At 40.7% G+C, this 24,538-nt stretch overlaps 1 protein-coding gene across 1 annotated transcript in view; it reads left to right on the forward strand.

The window, feature by feature from the left end:
• The window catches only part of acbd6 (acyl-CoA binding domain containing 6), a 31,703-nt gene extending 7,924 nt beyond the window's left edge, over positions 1–23,779 (forward strand). The window contains exons 6-8 of the mRNA XM_047587958.1: positions 2,278–2,367; positions 20,767–20,797; positions 22,832–23,779. Of these exons, the coding sequence (XP_047443914.1) occupies positions 2,278–2,367; positions 20,767–20,797; positions 22,832–22,983 (273 nt within the window). The 3' untranslated portion in view covers positions 22,984–23,779. The remainder of the gene's footprint in view (positions 1–2,277; positions 2,368–20,766; positions 20,798–22,831) is intronic.
• Positions 23,780–24,538: the final 759 nt, after the last annotated feature.

A 24,538-nucleotide genomic window follows, 5' to 3' on the forward strand; every position in this document is an offset into this window, starting at 1 on the left:
GAGGGACCCCGGCGGAGAAAGCTTTGTCTGACTGCAGCCATTGTTGGTTTCCTCTAAACTGTAGCTCTGCTTAGTCAGCAGCAGAGGGCAGTGGTGAAGTTTCACATCAGCAACAAGCCTGATCCTCTGCCTGTTCCATATTTCTAGTAAACACTCTCAAATACCAGGTTGGACTGAAGGTGTGTGACACATTTTAAAAATGCATTCTGGAAAACTCCTCCCCTCAATCATGGAAATTTACACAGATTTTATTGTAAACTTTTTTTGAAATTAATAGCCATCTATCTACAAACATAAGGAATAAAAATCTTAAGAGCTGAAGCATAAATAATGGGGTTACATGTATAATTGTTTACAAAGTTACATCCAAAAGGAAGACTTTAGAATAAAATACTGGATGTACTTATGTGGGATAAAATACTTTGGAAATACGTGACCTTGTCATGATCATCTTTACATTGTCACGTTATCCTAATTATTCAATTTAAATAATTCACAATTAAAAGTGTTACGCTACAAAGAAGAATCTAATTATTTTTTTCTTTTTTGCTAAAAAGAGAACACATGTGGCAAAAACCTTTTTTTTTCACAATTACGCGCTGCAAAAAATATCTCTATGCTTTGACTATTAACTTTATTAAATGCCCATTGCGGTTCTTGAGTTTTTTGTTTTTTTTAATCAGTGATTTCAGCTCTGATTTAATTTATTAAAGCAGAATTACTTGTTGCATCTGGTACATCGCGTTTGATCCAAAATCCCGATCTTCTCTCCACGAACACCCGTCAGACAACATCCTTTAAGATCTGACCATTTAAATCTTGGTTACTGTTTAAGGAGGCTTTGTGTGATTTTATGATATTCTTCTGTGTACTTTGCTTAATGGAGCCGTAAATTGTTTTAACTGTGTCTCACATATGATTACATATGAAATTATATTTTGCATGTTTAGAATTTTTTACATTCTTATTTTTGTGCGCTCACTCAAACATGTAAAATCTCAAGAGTGTGTGTGTATGTGTGTGTGTGTGTGTGTTAGAGCTGAGAGAGACACACATTCTTTAAACATGCACTGGCCAGGATGTGCGTATCGTCTGTGTACTCAGAGATGTCCCGTCATTTACCATTGCTAATAATTGCTAATCTTTCTGCAGAGCAGAGCTTCTGTCTCCACAGTGAGCAGGAATTTGTCCAACTCTTTAAATTAAGAGACGGCAGGCTTTTACTTTTTTACCTACTTAAGCAGAAAGGGCTATACAAAATCATTATCTACGGTTTAACTTCCTGGATGAAACTAAATCCGCCCTAATCAGAGGAGACTTCTCTTGATGCAATTTCTTCTAGATGTCTAACTTTTAATGCTGTTTTCTACATTTTAAATTGTTCTCCTTTCTATTTGGCACATTCTGTGTTTTATTAATCACTGCAGTATCCCAAATATCACGCATTACTGAGTTTGTACAGTGTCCCATTGAAACCAGCAAACTCCGGTCTTTAGTGAAAAGTGGCCGGCAGCAGTCAGCAGCAGCACACCTGGAATGGGGGGAGGGAGGGAAGGAGGGAGGGAGGCCAACTTATTTGTATTCTGGCCTGGCTCATAAGTATCCATTTTAACATACAGCCGTGGTGATCAATATGATTTAAGCAACAGGATTGGACTTGGAGAGTTTGCTTTACCTAATTGGCCTTGCTGAAAAATGAGCTCGTGTGGTTTTATTAGAACAAGGATCTTGGACCTAAGCAGGGGATGGTGTGTGCCCTCGTGTCTGTTTGTGTGTGTGTCTGTGTATGTGAGATGGTAGTGTATGAGGCTGCTCATGTTTCATGCACTGTGTCCCATCAATCAAACGTTACAGATTGTGTGCTGGATTCTGCAATTTGTCCCGAAGACTTCAGTCTCTCCTTCAACCCCCGAATGGTGTTCCTAGCACTCGCGTGAACCAGTGCACCCAGACGCACGCACACACACACACACACACATACACAAAAGTCCACCTATCTTCTCACTCTGTCTACAGGTCATAATGGAGCTCAAAGGTTCTGAATGGTAATTCATAATTTATTTTGTCTGGAAACAAAAAAACAGATAATGCACGAGGAAAAGAGTGGGGAGGTGGATATAATTTGTGTGTGTGTAAGGTTCATTCACAGTGTTGGCACTACAACACAAGCATGGCACTACATGCAATAAAACTAATTTAAATATAAAAGGGCTTTAAAACCTTTTAGTTGTCCTAAAACATGACAGTACAGTGAACTTATGCGCTCGTGTTTTTTAGGGCCGCGCTCTCCTGCACTGGGCCTGTGACAGAGGACACAAGGAGCTGGTCTCTGTGTTACTGCAGCACAAAGCGGATATCAACAGTCAGGTGAGCTGCATTTCTCGATTTTGGGATTTCCTGTTTAGTATAAAAAATAACTCATTGTCTAAAACAGATTTCAAAAGTGATTTTTTGAAAATCTGGTTTTGACAGCCATGCTGCATTCAGGCAAAAGAATGTTGAATCTGTTGTTACACAAAGACAAATGAGGTATTTTGAATATGTGTAATACCACATATTAAGTTATTGATCATAGGCATGGCTCTCACTCCCTTACTATCTTCTGGTTTCCATTGATTGTGCTTCTGTGATCCAGTCATGATGGAGATAGCATGCAATACACTGGCCTGTGGACGGGATCTTTTTTATGGTTTTAATTTTAGCGTTCAGTGCCCAAGGATACTTTGACATGCGTTGGGAAGAAGGAAGGATCAATCCACCAAACCTGCGATTAGACAACCTGCTCTACCACTGTTTACAGCATTAGTTAAGATGACATTAGATAATTATCAACAGTTTCACAGTTGACAGTTTGTAAATAATTTGCTAACCTGTGCTCCAGGTGGTGGAAAACAATGAGGCGCATTCATGGCTGTGTGCTGTTTGAGAAATCACTCCAAAATGTGTTTGTTGTGGATGAGTTAATGTCAGTGGCAGGAGCTTAATGTGACACTGCTCTGAACATATGTACAGGTGAAGTCAAGGCAGGTAGTAGAGACATCTCCAGCGTTCCCACTGCCCTCCTCTTTTCTCTCTCCATCCCTTTCAGAAGGTCACCTTTAATTCACTTTGTGGAACAGACAAATCCCTCAGGGCTTTAGCCGACTGAGTTAGCTGGTAGCTAGCCTGGCGTTTAGGCTCCCCAAGGTTTAGCAGCATTCAGGAGGCTTTAGCTTTGGTGGTAAGCTGGCTCAGCTGCACATCGGAGAAATTACTCCTCTTCCCTGCCCAGCAGCACGATACCGCGCAGCTCACCCGGCCGCGCACTGAGGTTTTAACTGTAAGGACGAATCAATTGGAAGTAATCAGGCAAATTGTTTTCACGTTGCACAACCCACATAATCAGGACATTTCACAAATGACTTTCTCTTTTGTGGTCATGTGTGGCCTCTTTTGTTTTGAATGCTCGTGGGGAGGGGGTGGATTTGCAGAGAATGGCTCATAAAAGACTTAACAGTGGGATAACTATGAAACACTTCACTGATGATTTACAGCCATATCAAGATAATGACAGCAGATGAGGACTGATGTATAGGCTGAGGCTTTTGTCCTTTTATGCAAGATGTAGATCATTTAGAGTCATGTATCCATCATTTAAATATGAATGAATATCTCTACTTGCCAAGAGTCTTCAGCAGTCACACCAGGACACATAAATCTTTGTCCAGGTAGAGACATTCTATAACTGAATTTGTGCAGACTCTTAATTAATTTCCTGCACACATTTCCTTTTTTTACTTTGCCCCTTCTGAATTAGTTCTAATAAACACATAAAAAATAACGCATATTTATAAGTCTCATTTGAATATTTAAATACACACCATAGTCGCCAGTTGGGTCATATACATAGGACTTTTCCACCTGCCCGTCTCTCAGGTGTCGGAGGAAGTGTGGTGGAATATTAAATGAACTGGACCTCTGCATCAGAGCTACTGGTAGGAGATTTATGAGGTGGCAAAGAGGTGGCTGAGAGAAAAATATAGTCAGCTAAATCATATCAGTGTGTTGCAATGCCAAATTATCTCACAATCTAGAGCTTAGAGAACGATATGCTTCTCATTAGATCCTGCTCAAACATCCTTTAACTTCTTTTTTTCCTCTTGAGGTCAGATCAAGGAGAGTAGTGAAGGAGGGGTTGAAATATTTGTGTTATACTGCAGAAAGATAAAAACCTTACAGATAGTTTTATGCTCCTGTCCTTTTGCCCACAGCCTTTGATAGGAAACAAAGAGTATTGGAGGTTGTGTGTGTTTATGAGAGGAATAGAGGAATGTTTGGGTTGTTTGCAGGCTATTAGAGCAACCAGTAATCTCCCTTGACCTCTACCAACTGCAGAGCAACCAGTAAATAAAGATCAAACATGATTTATGCTTAATTTGTTGATTAAAAAAGGGGAGGGGGCCCTGCGAGTTAAAACAAAAAGTATTATTATTTGCTCGGCAGAGGAGGAAAATCATTTGAAATTAATCAACTGATTGTGTTCAGAGAATTGTTCCCAAACCCTGGTAACCTGCATTAAGGGCTCGTTTGATAGTTAATCCAGGATCAAGGCAAGGAGGGACTACAATAGGTAGCTGTGTGTTTGGATACACAGATCACAGATCTGCCAACTGTAGATCAGGCCTCCATGGTGGTACGGTACATTAAACCCTCTCCTCCTCCTCCTCCTCCTCCTCCTCCTCACTGTATCACTGCTCACTCAGCTAATACACCCAGAGAAAGTGGGGCAGACAGTACCAACTGTGGGAAAGATGACCATAAAGCCTTATTTCATGTAATAATGTAAATTAAGGCTTAAGTACTCGACTTATATTCTTTGTGCTAGAATTAAGCACATTAATGATGAATAAGCTTTTATTTAAAGCATTCCATCATATCACGAAAGCACTGAAGACTGACTTAAACAGGACAGATCCACCACCAATTAGTCACATTTGTTTAACTAATTCACATTAAACTACACATACAACTAAGACTGTTACTGGTAATGATCAAAATCTTCTCCAATAAACAAAAGCTAGCATCAAATTCATGATCTGGTTTAGATTGTTTTTTGTTTTAAACCATTGATTTGAATATTTACTTTTCTGTTGAAAAAATGTTCTCACGTTCCCTTCCTGTTCAGTTATAATGGATGGTCTTTATCAGTTTAAGGCTGTCCAGTAATCATGCGATTGTAGATGTTTAAATTTACTTTTTGTTTTTAAGACCAAGAATGGGCTTCAGTCTAATTACTGTTCTTCTAGAGCTGCTGTGTGTTGAGACTGATTTAGACACTGATGCATTCAAATGGTTTGACTGGTTTTGACCGTCAGGTGTATCTTCAGTCATGTCCAAAATAAAACATTGCAGTGGTGTTAGTAATGATATTGTAAAATTTCCACAGAAACCCAACAAACAATTCAGTGAGTGATGGAATAGAACAATGAGTAGTGTTTTTAAATATTTAATGCCATATCTTCGGAGTCCTTGATAAACGATGGACGACACCACCAAGTTGATGCAATGTTACTGACGGCCACTAGGGCCTGGCTCTTATAAAATCTGTGGCTCCCATCAGACTAGAGACTCGCATTCGGGTGACCCCCAGACAGACGGCTGACAGTCTGTGAAGGCACTGACCTGTCATTCACGTGTGTGTGTGTGTGTGTGTGTGTGTGTGTGTGTGTGTGTGTGTGTTTTAGCTTCCACAAATTACACCTAAGTTTAAAGTCGAGGAACTTCTTGGGACAATTCTGCGTTTGCTTCATTATAGGCCCACTGTGGGGTAACTTAAAGGTTTATCCTGCCTTACCTTAGGTTCTTTGTTCAAATGTGATCAATTCAATTATAGAAAAACAAAAGAGAATCACATGCAGAACTCAAGGCTTCAAAACCATGATCCACAAAACAGCAGCTGACTCATTGTCGCTACATCTATTAGAAATTATCTGTGATGGCAAAAATGAGTTCATGACTGTTATCCCAATCCCCCAACTAAGCCTCACCCCCCAGACACAACCTTTGTTTTCCAGGTGGGAATCCCAAACGCTCAAACTCCCAAACTTTCCCTGCAGACTCTCAGGTTGCAATGGAAATAAGCATTTGTAGATGGGCCATTCCTGGGAAGGGGAGACTTTTAACAATGTCTTGCTTAGATTGTGATTACTGAAAGGTTCCGTAATGGAGGGAGGATTAGGTTGACAAAGAGGGAGGACAGGTGGGACGTAGGTTAACCCAACAAACAAACACAATGCCAGAATGGAAGGAAGTAGTGAAGTAGGAATGGTGGAGAAACCAGTGCATGTTTTAAACACATGCCTGTGTCTCACATGCTTTTACTCATTCCTATATTTTTTGCCTCTCTGTCTGTCCTTCTTTCCCCTCGCCTCATCACTCTCCCCTCCCCCTACGCTCCCAACCCCTTTACTCCATCCCTCCCTGCCTCTGCCTCTACTTTGTATTAAAACAACATGATCCATGAGGCAGGGAGGGCGACTCACAGCGCCGCTAATTCTAATTAATCCAGCGTGGTAGCACGGCCACGGCAGGCCCCAAGCACTCCCAGTCTATCAGATAGAAATTCATAACTTAATTGAGGTCAGAGCCTCGAGCCGGCAGAACAAAAGTCTCCAGCCAGGACCAGCTAGATCAATAGTAATAAATATCTGACTGGGTGGCCTACAATTGGTGGCTGGAGAGCACACAACAAGTCTTATACACATAGTCTGCATGTGGAGACTGCACAAATAGCTGGACAGTGTGAATGTTTGTGTATGAGGAACTGGTCATCCAAGACTTGTCACATGATGTGGAGCTTTACATTCTTTGGAATCTATATCCTTTTATTATATGAATCCTTACTCTTACTTACTGGCGTGAGTAGTTTGTGTTTACCTGTCTGAGTGTCAACTACAGAGACAGCTCTGTTCTCTGATTTGCAATGGCATAGTCTCTCTCTATGGCCCCATTGATCTGATATTGTAAATGGTGTGTGTGGACATAGACTGTTTGTTTATTTATATAATGAAGCTAAACAGTGAATTCATGACAGCATATGAGGGGGCGGCTGCGACTCAGTCATGGTTGTCCACGAACCAAAGGGTTAACGGTTCGAGCCCCTGAGTGTGCCATATGCCGAAGTGTCCTTGAGCAAGACACTGAACCCCCAGTTGCTCCCAGTGCAACTGGCACTGGTGTATGATTGTGTGTGTGCTTGTGTGAGCGTATGGGTGGATGTGTCTCTGACTGTAAAAGCACTTTAAGTACTTTTGAGTAGGTAGAAAAGCGCCATATAAAAGCAAGACCATTTACCATATGAGACTGATCCATAGAGTCCATAGGAAAGGAAGAATTTAGGAAACTTCAGCCAGTCCAGCTGTAAGGGTTATTTCTATGGACTGCATTTACATGTCTATAATCTCTTCTGCTTTGCCCAAGTTCATGAGTTTTGGCTTGCTTGCTGATGTTTATAGAAGCCGTACGAAGTTTCCCTCATCATTTGTCAGGTGTAGCACTCTACCCACTTGACTCACAATATCCTGTGATATTCTGACAAAGTGTTACGCTCAATTTATGACACTGGACAGGTTCTGGGTTCTTTATTTTTTTGGTTTGCAGAGCTGTATCAATTTAGGATGAAGCTGTAATGAAAGGTACGTAAATTAGTTGTTTGGTGCCTCCACTTAGTAGAACATGAAATACTATTTATATATGAATTTATATTTGTCAGTTTAATGTTGACTGCACCCTTATTTGGTTTGCTTTATGTAATTCTTACTTTAATAACCTAACAATAACACTGTAAGTGTTATTCTAACACTGCCTTCTGATTATCACTCATACACAATAATTAAAAAATTAAGGTGGTGTATTAAATGAAATGAGTGTCACACAAACAGATTATCACAATACATGTAACTGAAAAATGAATGAAATAAATGTATACTTTTAACTTAAAACAGCCTTTGAAATGGAAACTTTGCAGGCCTGATTAGATGCTCGGGAGGAGGGATGGGTATCGATAAGTGATACCAATACCATTATCGATTCTGCTTATCGATCCAATTCTTTATCGATTCCCCCATCAATTCCTCCTGTGAATTTTTGGTTTAGAAAAGCAGCCATTTGTGGTTTTGTGTAAACAACAGCAAATCTATTGAGTTTCTAAACAAGAGATAGTGTAGCTTGGGCAAGTAAACAAATAGGAAATTGGTCACTGGATGAAATAAAAATAAATTAATATGTGAACTTGTGTATTATGTGAATAGCTTAGTACTAAATGCAAAATGACAATAATTATACATATTTATGAATAGCACTAGGCTGAGTTTATATATCTATATATATTCTATATAAATTAATAAAAAAGAAAAAATTGACAACATCTTTACTTGACAGCTTGTTTGTCTTCACATGGCATTTTATCTGGCATTTTGCTACTATACAACATGTAATTGAAATGCTTTTTATATCAGATTTTTAAGTAATGGATCTGATAGTAAAGTTCACCTGTGTGCAGTCTAATTGTCACATGATCTGTTAGTACATATACACCTTTTCTAAAACACCCCAGAGGCCTCTAAGCAAGAGGTACCACAAAACAAACCCCACCATGAAGACCAAGGAGCTCTAAACAAATCAGTGACAAAGTTGTCGAGAAGTGCATGTCAGGGTTGGATTATGAATGAATATCCAAATCTTTCACCATCAAATCCATCAAGAACATGGAACCACAACAAACCTGCCAAGAGAGGGCCGCCCACCAAAACACACTGACCCGGCAAGAGGGGCATTAATCAGAGAGGCAGCACAGAGACCGAAGGTAACCCTGAAGGAGCAGCAGAGTCCCACAGCAGAGACTGGAGTATCTCTACATAGAACCACAATAAGCCATGTTGGGCTTAATGGAAGTAGCCAGGAAAAAAGCCATTACTTAACCACCAAGGAAAACACTATGTTTGAAGCTAACACATCTTATCGCCCCAAGAACACAATCAGGTTTCCGCTGCAGGGACTGGGAACCTGGTCAGAATCGAGGGAAAGATGGATGGTGCTAAATACAGGGATATTCTTGAGCAATACCTGTTTCAGTCTGCCAGTGATTTGAGATTGGGTTGGAGGTTCACCTTCCAGCAGGACAATGACCCAATGCATGCTGTTAAAGCAACAATTGTGGTTTAAAAGGGAACATTTAAATCTGTTGGAATGGCCTTGTCAAAGCCCAGACCTCAATTTCAAACAACAACAAAATGGATAATAGTATAGTGTTTTCAATCTCATACATATTGTTTCTGGAAGCTGCTGTCATGTTGCTGCTCATGTGATTCTACTACCAGCTCTGTTTACCTTCTTCTTCCGGCTGTTTTTGTTCCGGGCTCATACGCTAGCTTAGCAGTTGTGGAGCATGTGCACACGTGTAGTCGTGCAGTAGATGATAGATTTCCAGTTGCATTGTCTGGTTGTCTTAGTCAGATAAGGAGAACTCTAATATTAGTTTATTAATATCGGAGTAACATGTTTACATGCTCTTAAGTTGTAAAGGAACCAAGTATAAAGGGATGGGGAATGAGTAATTTGAGATGGAGTTGTCAGTAGTTTCCATAACCGACAGGGTCCTAACAATATTGGTATAAACACTTCAGTTAATGTGCAAGGGGGACCTAAGACTTTTTGACTCAAAAAAATAGCATTTAAAAGATTTCAAAATACAAAAATCGGATTCTGAAACTTTATCGTGCAGTTAAATCTAAGTAAAAAGGTGAATCTTCAGCACATACCAATAAATATCCCCATTACTAATTAATGTCTTTATTATTATTTGAGTTAATGAATTCATATTGGCTTCTAAAACATTTGATTTAAGTTTCCAAAGAAACAAATAGAAGTTGCTTGTTTTAACTTTACTGGGCGTGTATAAAATTATAAGCCAGTCACAGTTTAAAATACACAACAAACAGACACAATCTGCTAATTAGTTTAATAATCCATTAACTTGCAAATGAATGATGAAAATATAAAGATGGATCTGCTGTAAGGATATGGACTATTGTACTTCCTCCAGATCACAAGGTTGCCCGTCTTTTCAGAAGAATAAGTGTTCCAGACTGAGATATTCTTGATTTGTGCCAAATTCCCAGCTCTCAAATCAAGTAGCACGTTAGAGAAAATATTTCACTTTAATCAATCTGAACAAATCATTAGCATCTCTTCATGCACATTTTTCCTCCCCAAAAACAAAATAAACCTTTATCAATATTAATTACATTTCAGCTTGAAGTTGCAACATTCAGCAAAAAGTTTTTATAGATCTTGTGTATTGTGGGTGTGCTGTTGGCAGCGAAGCTTGGTTGTTGTAGCAAACAAAGAACACTGAATCCCCTCATCTGTGTCCTCTACTGTGGTGTCAACTACTTCTGTGATCAAAGTGACACGCACACACACACACACACACACACACACACTATGGTAGCTGATTGAAATTCTATAGTGAAAGCATTATTACACGTTTGTATCCCTCCCCTTTCCCAGCACTGCCTCCTATAACTAATGGCTCAGTCAGCCCAGTCATAACAAATATCTAGCAAGATTCGTCATAATTGTGTGTCTGTGCGCGCGTGTATGTGTGTGTAATTGCGCAACCTATGCACCAGAATATATAAGGTCGTTAGAGAAAAGGCAGCAAGGTGGGAAAAAAAGAGAAAAAATCTCTCGGGAACTGAGAAAAGTAAAAATCGAGAACGAAATAAGATGCTGGGAGAAACAGAGTAAACCACTGCGATGGCCAGTCGTTGGGTTGGTCAATATGATGAGGATGTCTACTGTGATGAAACAATATGTTTTAGATTTAGCCATACTTCTTATACCATTGTTGTCCCTTTCCCTTCTCTGTATGCACTGCTGTCAGTCAGCATTCATTCTGTATGGCAGCATTAATATTTGCAGTGTATTTTAGGTTTTCATTAACAGAATAACATTGACATCCATATGATATATTTTGTCCATTTCTACTTTCCTGCTGTGATACATATTGACAGTATTATCAAATTATATATATACTGTGATGTAGGCCTGCGTAATTTTAGGAGAGCTTGCAATATGCCATAATATGTTAGTACATAAACACATATTGAAGTAACCACCTTTTATTTGTTATTCTAGCTCAGATTACCACCAAATGACACCAGTTAATCTGAAGGCTAGCTGGGGCTTCATCTGATTGGCCCATGGGTGTGAATTCATGGCCCATAGGGCATGCTGATTGTGAGTGCATTGTGTTGCATATCAGTCTGTCTTTTGCATTGTGTTTATTGCACAGAAGAAAGAAGGTACTAATGTGAAAGTGTTTGTTCCTTGGCATGTATTGCAGCATGACAACACATGCCATTGTGTTTAACCAGGCATGGATGCAGTCAAGGTCACAGAGTTACACTGGGAACACTTGTAGAGTCTAATGTGTCTTTTGTATGTTGTGATTTTTTTTATAATTTTCCTCACAAAGATTAAAGCAGACAGATCTTGTTGGGGTTTACAATTTTCAGCAAACTGCGATCATAACAGTCCTCTGTGATGGATAATACACACATATACACTACGACTGCACCACAGCCACCTCACACAGCACTTGACATTTTATAAGTCACACTGTAAGCTGCTCTTATAGGATTCGTATTTAGTACTTGCTGCACATTAGCTGGACTCGATGAAATGAAAGCCGTTGCTGTGCTGTGTTAAAAGGGCCTATCAGACATAGATACAGTTATGAATCTATAATATGAGCACTCAGAAAAGAGCCAGTGCCTTGACAGTAATAGTGCAGCCTAAAGAGCCATTCCAGCAGGTAACAGTCCTCTTTGCCATCATCAGCTGTTGTTTCTTTCTTATTGGCCACTCACTGGGCCTTGCCTACACTCAACTATTTGATTTCCATCGTTCTTAACCGTCCACATAAATTGTCAGGAGCATTAAAGCTGTCCTCGACTGTTTCAGACAGAGGGGAGTGGGGGGGAGGAGGAGTAAGAGAGTGAGAGCTGGATACAGACAGCAAGGGGAGGGGACGGGGGTGAGGAGAGGGAATAAACAAAGTAAGTGTTTTGCCTTCCATCAGTCTCCCGCAGTACTCAGCTTTATGAGTCCCTCACTCCAAATGCCTCAGCCACAGCCCCAGCTGTCTGGCCATTGATTTTCATATTACACTCTTTTATGTATTTATTTATTTCATATATTTCTTTTTAAACATCATCGATGAGCCGCAGGAGGATCGACGGGGCCTCTGGTGATGTTAATTCTCAGCCTCAACCCTATCCTCCTCCTCTGATGGCTTTAATGGAGGCTAAGGTATCCCATGGGAACAAGCAAGCTCTGCAACATGGGGAAGGGAGAGAAGTGAGCACGGAAAGAAGATGTGCATTAAGGAACAGGGCAAAAGAGGGAGATTTAAAGGAAAAAATTGTCTGGTGGATAGAGAAAAGCTAAAAATCAGACTGGAGTTTTGAAATTATACACTGCTTTAGGCACACTTCTGCTGTCTGTGCTGTAGCTACATGGGGTTTGTTTTAGTCTGGATTACCTGCTCTAGAGTGAGATGTAACACACTTTAAATATTAATAATCCCTGACTGATTTTTCAAGTACCCCCTCTTGCTGTTGTCAGTGTGTGAGGAAACTCCTAGGCACATGAAGGACACTGATAGGGGGTGTGAAGGGCAGTAAGTTTGGTGTCAGGATAATTTGACCTTGGGTGGCAGTGCTCACACACTGAGTGGCAAGGTTACCTCTCCCTGCTCACAGAGCAGACCCAGATTCAATTAGGACTGGCCCCGGTCTGCACATCCCTTTAAAAGGGTCGGGTGGGGGGAGGGCTCTTAGTGCACACACCAGAAATTTCAGTTTTGTTTAACTTATAAACTTAAGGTCAAAAGCTACCTTCAGTACATGAGTTAACTCAACTTTGAGTAAAGCTTTATTTCAACTCGGATAGGTAAGTTATATAAATTGCTTAATTAATGATCATTTATTGTTTGAACTTACATTATGCATTAAATAAAACTTACTTTCTCTTCTTAACGTGATGTATGCTTATATGATGTTTATGTTCAGTTATACTAGTTATTTAACTCCTGAGTTTTGTAGCATTTGAACTTGACGATTTGAGCTCAAACTGCTAAATTTATTACATCCCCGATTTGAGAAAACTTGCTATTCCTTGTCAATAGAACATACAGTTACACACCCTTTCAACTTACATTTTTCAGTTTAACTATATATATATATATTCACCACAATTGCTTTTCAGGTTACTTGAACGCTTCTTTTTAAGGCAGCTTTTGAACTTAAACTTGCAAGTTGAGCAAACAATTATTGACTATGCCTTGACTCACAATGGCAAGTTAACCAGTTTCCTAAAGATCACACTGAATAGACTTGCAGTTCAAATACATTTATGGAACAATAATATATATATAATAAAGAAACAATAACCTTGTCCAAAATGAATTTCTTCTCACACAATAAAGTCTAATTAAAGACATTAAAGAGAGTGTGAGTGCGTGTATAGGCTCCCATTCCACAGGACAGCAAATGTAATGTATGCAAAATGTAAATGTACAAGAGAATTAGAAGCACGTTAAAGAGAGTGTGAGTGAGTGCATGCACAGCAGTGCTTTTCAAAGTGTGGGGCCTACCCCACTGGTGGAGAACGAGACATGACAGGTGGGGCGCGACACGCCCCAATTTGATGACAATTGATGACAATTTGATCTGACTGCCAAGCCAGTGTCGGTACCACCAGATCTGGTTTAACTGAACAACCTCAGAGTTTTCCTTTTCCAATTAAGACACACAGATAATGCGATTGGAAATCAGTTTTCTCTGACATGTATGCACTTAATTGGACTTTGACTGGACAACGTGCACATGTGACACACTCCACAAAAGTCAACAAAAGTTATTAGAAGAACCACCTGAGGGATAGTGCGCATCTTTTCTGCACCATAAGTAGTGTGCACATTACGTACAAGATTAAAAAAAGCTGTACTATTACCTGTTGGAGACTCTTCTTTTGTATATGACGTAATAGGCCAACCAGAAAAGAGACCATATTAATCCACTGCCAAGACACATATTGCCACTTAGTGTGGTGGAGGAGGAAATGTTCCTGTCAGTTATTCAATTTTCTCCGTTGCATGTAAACTGGGACAATGACCGCGTTCAGAAAGTCCAATTTCGAGCATAGCTTGATTAAGCTGTGCATGTAAACACACTGACTGTGCTACGGCAGACGACTTTGAAAGGCTGCAGCAAGGTGTGCAGCCTCAGCCCTCCCATTAAATGTGGTGAGTTGAGAGACACAATAATAATTAATATGACAATATGACAAACTAAAGCTGAAACAGAAGCACTTTCATTCTGTCAAATCGTCACTGTGGACAGTTAAAGATGCTGCAGTAACTCTCCATAATTAGTTATATGAGAGATTGTATTCATTTTCAGCCTTGTAAATACATGTTTGCCTGACTGTACATTTAGGCCTTTATCCTGATCAGGGAAAATAAAATGGTCTTATTAATACACATTAGAGAGTGTGCGTACAGGGTTCAATTCCACACAACAATAAAATGTAATTTATGTAAAATGTAAATGTGAGTGTTTGACAGAGGGAAGACTTTAATTTAATTTTGTATCTCATGATCCTGTTTCATAAGCCATGTATTCTCGCAGAGGCATGCTCTGCTTTGACTTCCATAAAAACTCTGAATTAACTCAAAAGAGTAGTTCATGACATCTGGATATTCAAGGTTAATGGAGTGTATTACACCCATTAGCATCGCAAAACTTTTTGCAATGTCTTTCATGTGATGGAGAGCAATAGTCTCCTCAACCACTACGGCAATGTTGTGTGGAATGGGCCCGTTTTCTCCCTTCGCAGGCGATTAGCAGGCCCAGCTGTATGCCCTTTATGTATTTGTCCAGCATGTCAGTGTGTGCCTTGAAAAGAGAGGAAATAGAGTAAGACCATTAACATAATTCAACACTTTATGAAGTGGAGTGTAAGAAAGAGAGAAGGAGTGAGACAGGGAGTAAAGGAGAAAGAGAAAGAGAAGAGGTAGACACTGAAGGGAAATGTAGTAGAGGGAAGGATGGTTAGACAGAGGAGGAGATTGGGAGGTTGTCAAAAATGCATATACACAATTTTTCATTAGAGAAAATTATTCTTACATCACACATCCTGATGACATTAGAATCATCTTTGCCTGATATAAAATGTGGCTGGCCAAGAAGCGCTGCTGCCCTTCTTCTCCCATTAGTGTCCTACAAGACAAAGAAACATGCAGTAAGATGAAAATCTTAACAAACAAAAAATATCTCTTTCTAGTCATCTGCTCGTCAGCTTACATCTTTTCCAAGACAGTCCAAAAGTTTCTGGAGCGACTGCTTCCTTCCACTCCTGGTCGCTGCTCTGTAAACTGCCAATTGTCTTGGCACGAGGCCATCCAGTTCTGCAAAAAAACTTCTCCAGGAGGTCCTCAACGCGTCCACAATGGGCTGGAATTCTGCCCTAACCTGAGGAGACAGACAGAAAATATTGATCAGCATAGTTGTTGATATAACATAGGAGGTAGAGAGGGATAGGAAAGCTTAGAAGAGGGGATGAGAAAGACCAGAAGAAGGGAGAGAAGAAGAGGGGGTAGAGAAGAATGAAGAAAAGGAGGGAAAAATGAAAAAAGGGGAAAATGAGAGAAAATTAAAAAATAGCATTTCTGGAGATTACATACAAATTTGTGGTTGCAAAAAGGCTGCAGTTACTAAAGTGAGGAGTTTTAGTATGAATTAAAATGCAGCTAATTGAGCGTAAAAGGTAATAGTTCCCTCTCTAACATTGCCACTTGCTGGTTGTTTTTCTTTATTGTTACATTTGTTGGTTTTGTGTTTTCATACTGAGATATTTTATTGTACTATACCAGGTTCAAACTGCTCAATCTTTTCATTCAATAAATTTGAGAAGAACATTTTCTTTGATTTGGGTCACAGCTTGTCATTAAGGGGTGATGTTGAGTCCCAAAGCCAGACCAGTTGAGAACCAGTAGTTTAAATTATAATAGAATTTGTATAATGCGTAACTGGTGATATGTGTGTGGGTGTGTGAGGGACACACAACCTCAGAGAGCTGTTTACCTGTGTGTGAAGCTGAAAAAGCTATTTGTAAGTCTGCTATTGTGTGTGGTGACTTTGTATATTAATTGCTGTGTATTGGGTGTGCGCCATTCACGCCACGAGTCATGTTTTTTATTATTGTCACGTTATTGTTTCGATCTTGAGTATTTGATATAGTGAGATCTTGAACACTGCCGTTTGATATGATAATATATGTCCTCATCGCATTGTTTGTGCGATGGTATTATTCAGCTGCCACTCATCAGGCATTGATGTACCAATTACAGATCATGTCTCAGTTATGATTCTGCTTTGTTTTTGGTGTTTTGTCTTTAATAGTACAAGTAAATCTTCCTTGATGCAAACACTGTATTCAAAGACTGACCACAAAATTTGTGGTAGTTAAAAGTTGCGAGGAAGTCTGGTCCATGAATTTGGTAGCACAGAATCTTCTCTGCTACTTGCTGAAGGAGGACCACCTTCTCCTCCCTTAGGCTCAGATATGTACTTGGCTTTCTGATTGATGGCACCTGCTCATCATAATGCTATCTGCTGGAATCTGCATACCAATGATTCCAGTCGTCTATCGATTCACTCCTCATCTACCCCACACACACCCTGGAGACTGATACCCACACACATTCATCCTCCCTCGCGGCGCCTCCCTCCCCCGACCATTGTCATTATAAAAGTCAGCAGCTGCTGCATGCATTGATCATAAATCATAATTGCTTGTTCATTTTTCCCCACTTGTTTAATGTTGCTGTCAGGGATAGAAGGAGGGGAAACAGGGGAGGCGGGTAAAGGAGGAGATGAAGAAAAGCCCAAAGAAAGTTTACTGAGACACAGAAAAATGACATAAGAAAAGAGAGCCGAAAGAGAAATTGCAAATATTCACAGGAATTTCTGTGCAGAGAGTTTTCAAGTGGCCATTCAAGGAACTGCAATTCAAGTCAACACACTGGCTACAAATTTTTCAAATTATCTGTTGACCTTCATTACAGGAGCAGAGAATCTGTAGCTGTGCTCACACTATAAGAATGACACCTTCCTCTTGACTTAGCACATGTCTTGGCCAAGAGAACTAGCAGTCATCTTGGCTAAAGTCTTGTTTGTGAACAGTGATTATACCCATTTCTTTAAATGGTAGTAGTAATTATTTATTCTTGCTAAATTCCTACATATAGCAAATAGTTGTTTCATTTTATAACACTTAAATCATTGTTTGTCAATGATATCTTGCCCACCTTTTTCCCAATTTGTTTTTCAGCATGGGGTCTTTGTTTAATTGTGATAAAAGGGGAGGGGGCATCCTAACATACACCTTCTCATTCAATTCGATGAGAAAGTGTGTCCAAACTTTTGACTGGTAGTGTATATACACACACACTGTGTTTGCCTCTGTCTCATGGTCCACAACAGACCTTCAATCTTTAACCATAATCTCCTCTCTCTGGCTCGGATACAAACAAACAGACAGTTTCAAGAGGAGATGGACTCCATGCACCCCTTTGCCCCCTACTAATTTAAGTTTATGATCCATCCATTTAATCCTGGTTTATAGTGCCCTGTTGTCTTTGTGAATTCAGACTGATGGGAAATACTATTTCAGCCACTTTCCAGAAATGAATACAACATCTTTGACACCGTCTGTTGTTCTGCAGATAAACATAGTTACATACTGACTTTGTTATTTGTTTCCAGCTGATGTGAGTCTGACTTTTGTTTGTCTGAACCTTCATGAACTGATGTAAAAATGCCTCAAGAGGTCTTCTGCTGTGTTAGACATCTGAGCACAAAAATATTTTGCCCTCAAAAATATTTTGTCCGCATTTGTTTTTTTTTTATGACCAATTTTCGGCCTACAGCATTATCATTTTTGATTTGTTGAGAAACAAGACTACATGTCTGTCTGTATATTCTTAATTCGCTCTCGTTGTCTTTCATCCATCTTGCTTCACATCATTTGTGCAGTAGAAATGATAGATCGGTTTGACTTAAATTCAGCAAAACTGCAATTGTACTGATAGATCAGTCCCTACCCATGCAGCTCCTAAGCATATTGCTCCACCCCATTAGGGTAATACACTACACTGTGCTGGATCTGTGCTGCCGGTATTGTGCAAGTAGTTGCTTTATTGAGCTCCCTGCTGACATCCATCCCAGCATTTCTGCACCGCAAGGGGAAACTTTGGATGGCATGTAAAAGCAGAGGTTTGGTGCGACATGGCTCCATAATAGGTTTTGAACAGGGGTGTACCAGAGAGGGGGCGGGGGAGAATGCTAACTGCAGGTATTGGGGGTGGGCAGCGGGGTGGAGAGTGTCTCTTCCAGGCTGCTTCCAAAGCAAATTGAACACAATCCAATTTCCTGTGATTCCATCAAGCCTCCGTCCTGGATCCAGGGGCATTAGGGAACGCTGAGAGGACAGGCCGTTGACCCCTCACATGGACATTCAAAATGCATGTAGGCTGCACACGTGCACTGGCATGCTCATCAAACTGTTCTCAAACATACATACGGACATATTTTTCTTACAGACTCACTGCACAAAGACTATTAAGTTGCATTTCAAATATTTTACTTGCTTATCATAAACCATACATTTGTGCATATTTGTGTGCATTTGTGGTGACTGACCAAGCAACTGCAGATTAACGCTTGCTGCAGATTAGGGCTAAACCCTTACACTTTAATTATAACTGTGTACTGCATTTATGTGCATCAAGGTCTTTGACCCCATCGGTAAACATCCATCATTGTCCCACTGTGCCATGTGTGTTGTGTTGACTATATTTTTCCCCTCCTTCATTCAATAAATACAGTAAACCATTTTATATTTACAGGAAACACGTGGCAGTAAAATTTTTACTCTCTGGGCAGTTATGTGTATCTGTTTAGTCATTTTACCACAGTTCTGCCCACTTTTGTTCTACACTCACCATGATTCTGAGAGGCAGACACTGTGTCCGCAGTACATCACAGGTTGTGATTTGACTCGCAGACAGACAGTATTGTTGTCTTGGGTTAACCACTGCACACTTTCCATGTTGGTGGCGATTTGCATTTGTGCTCAGTGATCCACCCAGAGGGAATAGAAAGCTCTAATCCAATCAGCAGGTCCCTGAAGTGCTGCCCCTGAGAGACAGAGGGAAATGCAACAATAGGATCACTCTGCACTGGGCTCAGCCAGAGAAGGCAGACAGGAAAGGAAATGAGGGATTGGAGATGAGACTAAATGGGGAAGGGTAAGAAAGGTGGAGAATTAAAACAGAGGAGTGAATTGGGGTGGGGTGGGGGGTGGATGTTTGTAGCATTAAAAGAAAATTCACAAAGAATGTTTGGTTTGACAGAAGCTAAGTCAGAAGTATTGCAAGTAAGCAGAAGAATATTTGGAAATAGACATAACAGGTGTGTAGGAGGGTCAACTTTTAGAAGAGCAAAAGTTTTCTCCCTGTGGTAACTGTGGTGATACTTCAATGGATTGAAGGAAATGCCATTGCTCCTCCTGGCTTTTAATCTTTCAGAGTTTTTGAAATCATTATACTTAGCTGCTCTTGTTCTGAGTCTGGAGGCAATAGTGTAACCATTTATGATCATTATGAGGTGCATATGCAGCCTGGGGAGTCTTCTGTTGATGACACCTGTCATATATTGAGTCTTATTATACCTCCACACACACACACACACACACACACACACACACACACACACACACACACACACACACACACACACATTAGAGTGTGTTGTCTCCGTTGTTTTGTTCTCAGACCTAAATCAGTCAGAAAAGACTTTTCCAGGAGTCTCCAAAGGTGATCACTAAGTTTGTCTGGAAGTTCTTATTTTGAACTAAATTGGCTCAGAGCCTATTGTGCTTAATGAGAGACTTTAGTGTGATGCCACATGCTAGTCACATACACTGGGTTGGCACATCCTGCTGGAGTGTTTTTATTTCACTGTTGTACTGTATCTGAATGTCTTCAGCCTGGAGGATGCCGTCCATTGACCACTGCATTAGCAACATTGCTCAGATCCAAAACATAGTATTAACATCCAGCTATTATTTCTTTATTACGACCCAAAGAGCTAACACTGTCACATTTCTGACAGAATAAAGGGAGCTAATTTAAATGTTCTTTAATCTTTCCTTTCTTTTAGTGATACAATATAACTAGTCTTTGAAAAGACCATGAACACAGGATTGTTTGAAGTTTGAATGGTTTGTTGATATGTGCTGGTTCAAAGTTGCTGCTTTCACTGGTCCAGTGTTGCATCGTTTGGTGAGTTTTAGTAGCTTGCCGTTTTAAGTTCACCAGAATTGTAAACCCCCTGTGAGTTGAAAGATTTGATTTGCAGGCCACGCGTTTCTCCAATCAATATCTCATCTTCTTATAATCCCCCTTTCTTACAATGAAAACATGGCAGACTTTGTTCAGCAACAAGAGGGTAATTGGTATTCTGGCAGGTCTAAGTTTTTCTCTTGGGAAGTTTGAGCAAAGAAATTTACAACTTCTCTCACAGCAACTGTGCGCTGAAAGGAGTATTTTATCAGTCACATGTTTGTTTAAGTAACACTTGTTTTTGATTTTTACAGGATAATGAAGGACAGACGGCACTACATTATGGTAAGAAGGATTCTAATGTTGAGCTTTGCCATCCAATATGGTCTATGGCAAAAAAAATTTGCAGAGAGCATTTTTTTTTACTCTAAAAGTCTGTTTGTCAGATGGCAGATATCTCATTTTCCAACCAAACATTTCTTGTACACTGACTGACATTATGACGTTATGTTGTCTGCGTGTGAACTGCCTTGTTCAAAGTGCACACCTGCTCTTTGTGCACTTTTTGTCTCAAATGAATCATCTTTCCCTACTCTTCCCCCTGTCCCTCCCCTCCATTCCTCATCTTTATCTTTACTTTCAACATTTTTTTCACAACAGTTTCTGTCATGCGTCTGTGTTGATGTATGTCTGTGTGTGTGTCCATTCTTTGGTTTATACTGTATGTGTGCGTATGTCTGTATGTGTTGTGCGTGTGCGTGTGTATGTGTGTAATAATCGCCAAACCTCCCAGAGGAAATCAGCAGTGGTCCTTAGACTCCCCTGACCCCCTCATGCCCCAACACACATGTCCCTAAGGGGCGGTTCCCATGTCCTCTGAGCCTCTGCGCGTGTGTGCGCGCAGCTACGCCATCTGTCCCCCAGCTTGGCGGCGTGGTGTCGGTCTGTTGAGTCACCCACCAGAGATCTGCACTCACAAACACATATAATAACGCACTCAGCAGAGGAAGCCCCGAGGATGGGGCATAAAAAGATGACTAATAAACATAAGCGATGAACTCCAAGAGACAAATAGCAGAGAATGAAAATTCATTCCCACCTCTCTTTGCACAGGGCCACAGTGGCTGGCAAGTGATTAATTGAGGGTTTACTGCTCACCATAAATTGTTCTCCTCCTCCACAGCTCCCCTGAGGGCCGGCCACTTTTTACAGCTCAAGGCCCAGGCGAGACACCCGCCACGCGCACACCGCTGGCTAAATAAAATACTGTTTAGAGGCCTGCTAACACAGCTAGAAAAAAGCTACCTCCGAGCTTTCTCAGTACGATTTTGCCACATTTGTGATTCTTGTGGCATTTCATAGTTAGACACTTCATACTACTGAGCATGTGCACACACTTTCCGCATTCCTATGTATCATCATATCTCAAGCACCCATACACACACACACACACACACACTCCCATCAGCCAGCCTGCCAGCCACCACCTCTGGGCTGGAGGTTAAAAGGCCTGGCTGTCAATCACTGCGACTGCTGACATCAGCGAACATGGCGCCGCACAGAATCTGCTCTTTAAGAGGAGTGAGCGAGTGACACCAACATAGAAGAGCACTCAGAACAAGAGAGGAGGAGAGGAGATGAAGGAGAGGTGAGGTGCCAGAGGGGCAGGAGGTGCATCAGAAATTAAGGGACCCACTAACTGGGTTAAGAAAGTGCGAGCTGCCCCCACCTCCTTCACTACGTAGAGAGAGAGAGGACCCTTTTAGCGGGGCACAAATTGCCAATGGGGCAGAAATGAAGTGTTTGACGGAAGCTCGGGTCCAGGCAGGTGTCAGTGCTGGGACTGCAAATGGACTTTTCATTAACTGCAGTACTGTATGTACTGTATTAATGGAATGAATGAGGTAAATTTACTCAAACTTGATACAGGCCATTATAACGTCCTGAAATGAGCTGCACTGATACACAATTTTCCCTCTATGTCATCATCATCCATAACAAAAGAACTATAGAACCCGTACTTCTCAGTCTTAGTTTGTCTAACATTTGCTAATAACACAACAAATGGAATGAAACCTTGACTTGTGTAGGTACAGTTCATCCAGAGGGAGGGGGCACAAATGTCTGCACCAAATTTCATGTCAATTCCACCGAGTCGTAGCTCAGACATTTCACTCGAAACCACAAATGCGAATCTCATTGTGACATTAGAGGAAAGGTCAGGGGATCCTCACTGTTGTTAGGATACATTATCTAGGAATGATGAATATCTGCACCAAATGTGATTCTAATCCATCCAGTCGATGTCTAGATACTTCACTGGATGAACCAATGGGATCTCCTTATTTGGGGTTACTGTGTTCTACTCCTGTAACCCAGCATTTGTGTCTCTCGACGACATCGTGGAGCTCCTGCTGAACGCCGGAGCTGACCCGTCCATCAAAGACATGGAGGGCTCTCTTCCTGAGGAGGTCACTGAATCCAGTGCCATCTCCTCTCTCCTGCGTCAGTACACTGCCCCAAAAGGCTAGACCGTCCTTACATATCACCACCCTGTCATTTCCAGTGGTTTAGTCTCATCCCTGCTCCACTCCTTCATCCTGCCTTCCCACCATTCCTCCTTCATCCCAGAAGAGACTGTGTTCATCTCCCGGAGTTTGTAGAGCAGGACTGCAGAGGTTTCATTTGATTTTTTTTCCCAAGTTCTTCAGTTGAGTTTGATTTTAATGACTCGGCTCCTCTGAGCTCCAATCGTCATATGAGATTAAGAGCACCGCATGAATTTTTATTCTTCTGAAAACTGTACTGACTTTATTCACAGTAGGGTTGGGTGATAATGATGATTACTATGGGAAGCAGAAGCTTTGTCAACTGAGGGTTTGCTTTACTTTGGTAGCTGTACCTGAAATATCTCTTGTTGAATAGGACCTTTGCTGGCAATATTTCAAATCTGTGAGCAGGACTGCTTATTGGCAGTATTTTCTTTTGTGCACCAGTGCAAAGGTGTATCTGGATATGCCAGGAATTTAAGACACTGGAAGAACCAAAAAGAGACATTCCCATCATCTCATCTTTTATCTATCAAAAATCTAAAATTCCAACATCACATTGTTTATCATAATTGCAATACAAACAATGGCATATACCACAGAAGAAGACTTTCATATATACCGCATCACCCACTCCTACTGCTCAGGTTTGACAACCACTTGGGCCTTTTAGTCTGAGTCAGCCCTCTATGACAGTTTGTTCATCATTCAGTTGTGTTATGTACCAAGGGATGCTTTACTCATTTGACAAATATCATTAAAGTCTTGAGTGAAACTATTTTAGTCTGATTTTCTGTTTCCAAAAGTTTGGCAGTTGTGTGACTGCCAGTCCCACCTACACTATATACAGTACACTATACACTATATATTTCAATTAGTGTACAGTACATGTACAAATTCATTTATCTGAAACATATGTACTATCAGCTATTTTAGCTGTAACTCAAACAAGACTATTTAGTATTCATTTATTGACTTAACAGACACTTGCGTAAACTTCATCAGATGGACAGTCGTTAAGGTGCTACGGTGCTTTACAAAAAGTCAGTTATATAAAAGTATGTACAGGACCTTTAAATTGGTTATTATTCTAATATTTGAGGTTTTGCAGGTCTGACACACACACACACATACATACACACTAAACATTTAAACACAACTGCCATTATTGCTCTGTCTTCAGTAACTTACTGTATATACAGTTCTGCCTCTACTGTTATGTCACATAGGAGAGATCTGGATGTTTTCCAAAAATAAGCAACACATGGTCGGTGTCCAAATCTGCTTTACTGCTCCTCAACCCCCTCACCCCCCCCCCCCCCCCCCCCCCCTCACCCCCACCCCCCCGATCAGCATCTCTGCCTCAGCTCACACTCCCCCTCCCTACAGATGAGAATGCTCTAAATCTGGATCCTGGTTCTTAACTACGGATTCATGAAGATGCCAGTGCACATTTTGTACACAACAGAGTGGACAAAGCTTAATCCTTTACTCTCGAACACACAGCCTTGCTCCCTGCCCCCACCCTCCCTCAGCC

This window comes from Mugil cephalus, chromosome 6, assembly GCF_022458985.1.
Source record: "Mugil cephalus isolate CIBA_MC_2020 chromosome 6, CIBA_Mcephalus_1.1, whole genome shotgun sequence".
Classification (NCBI taxonomy): domain Eukaryota; kingdom Metazoa; phylum Chordata; class Actinopteri; order Mugiliformes; family Mugilidae; genus Mugil; species Mugil cephalus.